The sequence below is a fragment of the Toxotes jaculatrix genome, chromosome 16 (assembly GCF_017976425.1).
Source record: "Toxotes jaculatrix isolate fToxJac2 chromosome 16, fToxJac2.pri, whole genome shotgun sequence".
Lineage (NCBI taxonomy): Eukaryota > Metazoa > Chordata > Actinopteri > Toxotidae > Toxotes > Toxotes jaculatrix.
The window spans coordinates 9,963,141-9,967,131 of record NC_054409.1 but is presented as its reverse complement, the minus strand read 5'-3'; the positions used below and the strand labels follow the sequence as shown (position 1 = coordinate 9,967,131).

Sequence of the window (3,991 nt, the reverse complement as noted above, 5' to 3'; positions counted from 1 at the left end):
GAGTATGAGTGGGCTGGTAATGTGAAAATATATAGAGAGCTTAACCAAAATATGTCTTACGCCTCTTGGGTTACTGCTTAGGAGGGTGGGCTACCTGATCATCCGTAACCCCCCCACAACTAGGCAAGTTAATCTGTGATAAGAAATACTGCTTTATAGAAGCCTTGCTTCTTGTAGCTTGGAAAACCTGGGGAAACTCTGCAGCAGAATAAAAGGTTTAACCAGGAAAAGTACAGTATGTTAGGTACACAAGAGTGTAGCAGCTGAAAGCAAGAGGAGAAAAAGAGTTGTATTCCCACATTGCTATAGTCTGTAAATACTGTTTTGAAGAAATTCACTTGCCTGTGTACAAAACATTTCAAAGGATTCCCACTCCTTTCGGGACTATCAAACACTACTTCAGTGTGAGAGTGTGTGTGTGTTTGTGTGCCACAAAGTGCGTACTTTTTCCTTTCCTTTGTGTGAGTTAAAGTGTGGATGGCCAGTGAAAGTGTCCATTTCAGTTTATGCGTGACTAATCAATTACACTAGCGAGTAAACAAGCGGGTAAGTTCAGCAAGACAGTGTGCAAAGGAGGGGAAAAAAATCAGAAAGTGAGTGCTGCTGGGAGACCATGAGCATTAAGTATTTTCCAACAACTATCTTGAGTCATAGCTATGTTAAGAAAAGTGTGAAGTCATCAGCTCTGTTCAGCGACAAGAATCTCTATTAGCATTCACATCCAGTGTCCAGAAGTGAATCTTCCTACCATTCAGCTATTCTCCCCACACAATACTGCTCATCAAAAACTGAAAAGCAGTAGAGCAAACACAAAGCACAAAGCCTGTGATATGCAAGCGAAAAAAAAAGCAAATGAGTACCTAAACAAGCACAAATGTCTTATCACAGCATAGCTTAAGCTCAAGATTATGCAGAATAGGAAATGTAATCAGTCTCATTTATCTGTATTTCTGCACAATTCCGTGGCAAAACAAACTTTTGCATCTCAGCAGAGATTAGGGTTTAAGCGAATATACAAACACCCATCTGAAAACAAGACATATCTTGTTATACACAAAGTGATCCTAAAACCACCTCTGCTTTGTTCAACAAAAAATCCATGGGTACACCATGTATTTGTCTAACCTGCTGTGTAAAGGTAAGTAATCAAGTGGCAGACATAATCATCTATCAGAGCAGTGTAAATAATTACCTCTGGTCGAGTTTTGTTTAGGAGGAATGGCGGTGATGTGGGTCATACCTCGCATTCGCGGGAGCCTGAGATGGTATAGGTGCAGGGTCCGGTCCCATTGACAAGCACATCCATGGCCTCAGAATTGGTGGGCTTGTAGTCCACATAGTACTCCTGCAGTGGAGAGCTCAGGGTGCGCTCCGTCTCTCTAGCTTTCTTGCGGCGTTTGCGGGCTGCTGCCGAATGCTCCTGCAGCTGCTTGACACTGCTAGGGTAGCGCTTCCAAGACACGTAGATTACCAAGAGGATCATCGCAACAGATAGAAAAAGGGCAACGCTTCCAGCAACAATCTTATGGAAAGACACAGGCTCCAAGTCTTGCTCTGGGGGAAGTGCCACAGGTGGGGTAACAGCTGATGACGTGGGGCCTTTAACAGATCCCTCTCCTTTCTTTCCAGAACCAGTAGGTGAAGCCAGAATGGCTGGGCGATGCTCTGTCTGCACAGGGATATTGGATGGGGTTGGAGGAATACTCACAGTGAGCGTTGTCACTGGGTTTGATTGACAAACACCAAAAGCTTCCACAGCATCCATCACTTTCTCTCCCTGGGCTTTCTTGGGGGAGGCGCAGATCATGGTGGTTTCTTTTGCTCCTCTGAAGCTTCTCAGCCAGGCCACCAGAGGGCAGATGGCAGGGCCACAGTCCCATACATTCCCAGCTAAGCTAATCGTAGTCAAAGAGATCCAGGCATCAACCACCTCCTGGGAAACGTTGGTCAGCTTGTTGGAGTCCAGGTTGAGCGTCTGCAGGTTGGGTAAGCATTGGTAAACTACAGCATCCACTTCTGTCAGATCATTCCCAGACAGATCCAGTTTCTGAATGGAGGCCCAGGTCCACGTCAGGCCTTGGTTCATCGAGCGAATGCGATTCCACTGCAGATAAAGTGCCCGCAGATTGTAGAGGCGAGGAAAGTGAGAGAAATTGATCTTTGAGAACTGGTTATGCTCGAGATGCAGCTCAGTGAGCTTGACCAGGCCTGAAAATGCATTCCGAGTGATACTGCGCAGGCGGTTGTAACCCAGATCCAGGAACTCAAGATTTCTGCAATCTTGGAACAGACGCACTGGGATGATTTTTAGAGAGTTTGACCGTATGTGAAGGCTGAGAAGCTTCCGTAGGCCCTGGAACTGCCCAGGCTGCAAGGCTTGCAGTTTGTTATATGACAGGTCCAGATTACGCAAATTAGGGACAGGGTGGAATGTGGTGTTGTGGAGTGATGTGATCTTGTTGGAGCTCAGGATCAGCTCTTTGAGCCTGCGGACCCCCTGGAATGCCATTCCATCCACAGAGGCAATGTAATTGTGGTCCAAGTAAAGCCAGATGAGGTGGTTAAGTCCTACAAACTGGCCAGCGCGAAGACTGGCAAGGCTGTTGTACCGTAAAGACAGGCCTTCACAGCCTCCAGAGAGGTTCTTGGGAACATCACGAAAGGCGCTTGACTCACAGTAGACAATTTTTCCATCACAGCGACAGCTTTTGGGGCATGGTCGCTCACTCAGAGATGGGTTTGCCGCCAGCCACACCTGCATCAGGAGTTGGACCACGAGCCAGCGACACCGCAGAGCAGAGCCTATAGGGAGGGGGACAGGAAAAAGAGAAAGGAGAAAAATGTTAAGCAGATGAGCTTATGACAAACTCCCAATCCCCTGATTCACAACTTACAATTTCCCTTTGGTAAACAGATGCACGCACTTAGTAGCTTATTTTTACAGGTGTATGTTCAGTTTTGGAAATCATAGTTCTCAACAACATACCTGCCCTATTTTTATTTATTTGTTTATTCAGTTTTTTGGGAGGATATATCCATATACACCCACATCTGACTTATTGCCCAAGAGAAGATGAGGCCCTGCAATCTTGGCAGTTTTGCTTACAACCTCTGAAGAACTATCCTCAGGCCAGCATCAAGTATCTCTGCTTCTACATTTAGATGGTTCTCTTTTTATTATCAAGTAATGCTGCAAAAAGTGAACTCTTTTGTGTTTTTAGCTCACATTTGATGTAATGATTTATGTGTGTGCATCTGAATGGGAAGGACACTAGCCCCTTTGCAAAAAAAAAAAGAAGAAAAAAAAGTTTCAAAGTAAAAAAAAAAAATGGTAGAGTAGGGGTGGGCAATATGGCAAAAAATATCACATCACGATTTTTTTAATGGTAAAATCATGATCACGATTTTATCACAGTTCATTTTTACAGTGGTTAATTTAGAACCAAACTATTCTCTATGTAAAAACTTAGCCCTAAAGACAAAAAAGTCACCTCTTTCCAGCGTTTGCTACTTCTCTCATATGGCGTGCTTTTATCAAAGGCTTGTGTTATAGTTGTTTGTTTCCGTGTAATGTCTTTAGCCGTTACCACTGGCTGATGCGTGGTTGGCCTCGCTGCTTGGCTCTCACCAAATTGCTCCGGATGCTGCCTCTTCAGGTGGTTAAAGAAGTTCGTTGTGTTGCCATCCGAAGCTCGAACCATTACAGTTACAGTTTAAATAGATAGTATTCACAATACAGTTACATTGTTAAAATCAATGGATTACGTAACGATACTTCTCTGTTTCACGAGTTTATTTTTATTCTCTAAATGAACGAAGGCAACTCGATGCATTTCCCAGAAGCCCCAGCTCCACGAAAACAAACGAAAATAAACGATCAGTCGGTCAGAATGGAGTCGGACGAGGAGCAGCACGGGCGAGAGCTTGAGCCGCAGCCGGCAAATCAGAGCCGGGACAGGAATGCGTTGGTCAAGACAGAAACGCCGTTACA

At 44.8% G+C, this 3,991-nt stretch overlaps 1 protein-coding gene across 2 annotated transcripts; it reads right to left on the bottom strand.

Annotated features, from left to right (window-relative positions):
• Positions 1-1,234: 1,234 nt before the first annotated feature.
• On the bottom strand, positions 1,235-3,514 carry LOC121195597 (leucine-rich repeat transmembrane neuronal protein 4). Of its 2 annotated transcripts, XM_041059168.1 has the most exons (3): positions 3,492-3,514; positions 1,724-2,802; positions 1,235-1,669 (listed from the first exon to the last, which is right to left on the bottom strand). In XM_041059168.1, exons 2-3 carry the CDS (start codon positions 2,759-2,761, stop codon positions 1,235-1,237), a joined length of 1,473 nt encoding a protein of 490 aa, XP_040915102.1. In that variant the 5' UTR covers positions 2,762-2,802; positions 3,492-3,514. The 2 variants fall into 2 exon arrangements, with proteins under 2 accessions (XP_040915102.1, XP_040915101.1); XM_041059167.1 differs by having other exon boundaries at positions 1,235-2,802.
• Between the last annotated feature and the right edge of the window lie 477 nt (positions 3,515-3,991).

Bases quoted from the DNA above. Each gene is read 5' to 3' on its own strand.
- LOC121195597 (XM_041059167.1), bottom strand. From the start codon at position 2,761: ATGCAGGTGTGGCTGGCGGCAAACCCATCTCTGAGTGAGCGACCATGC.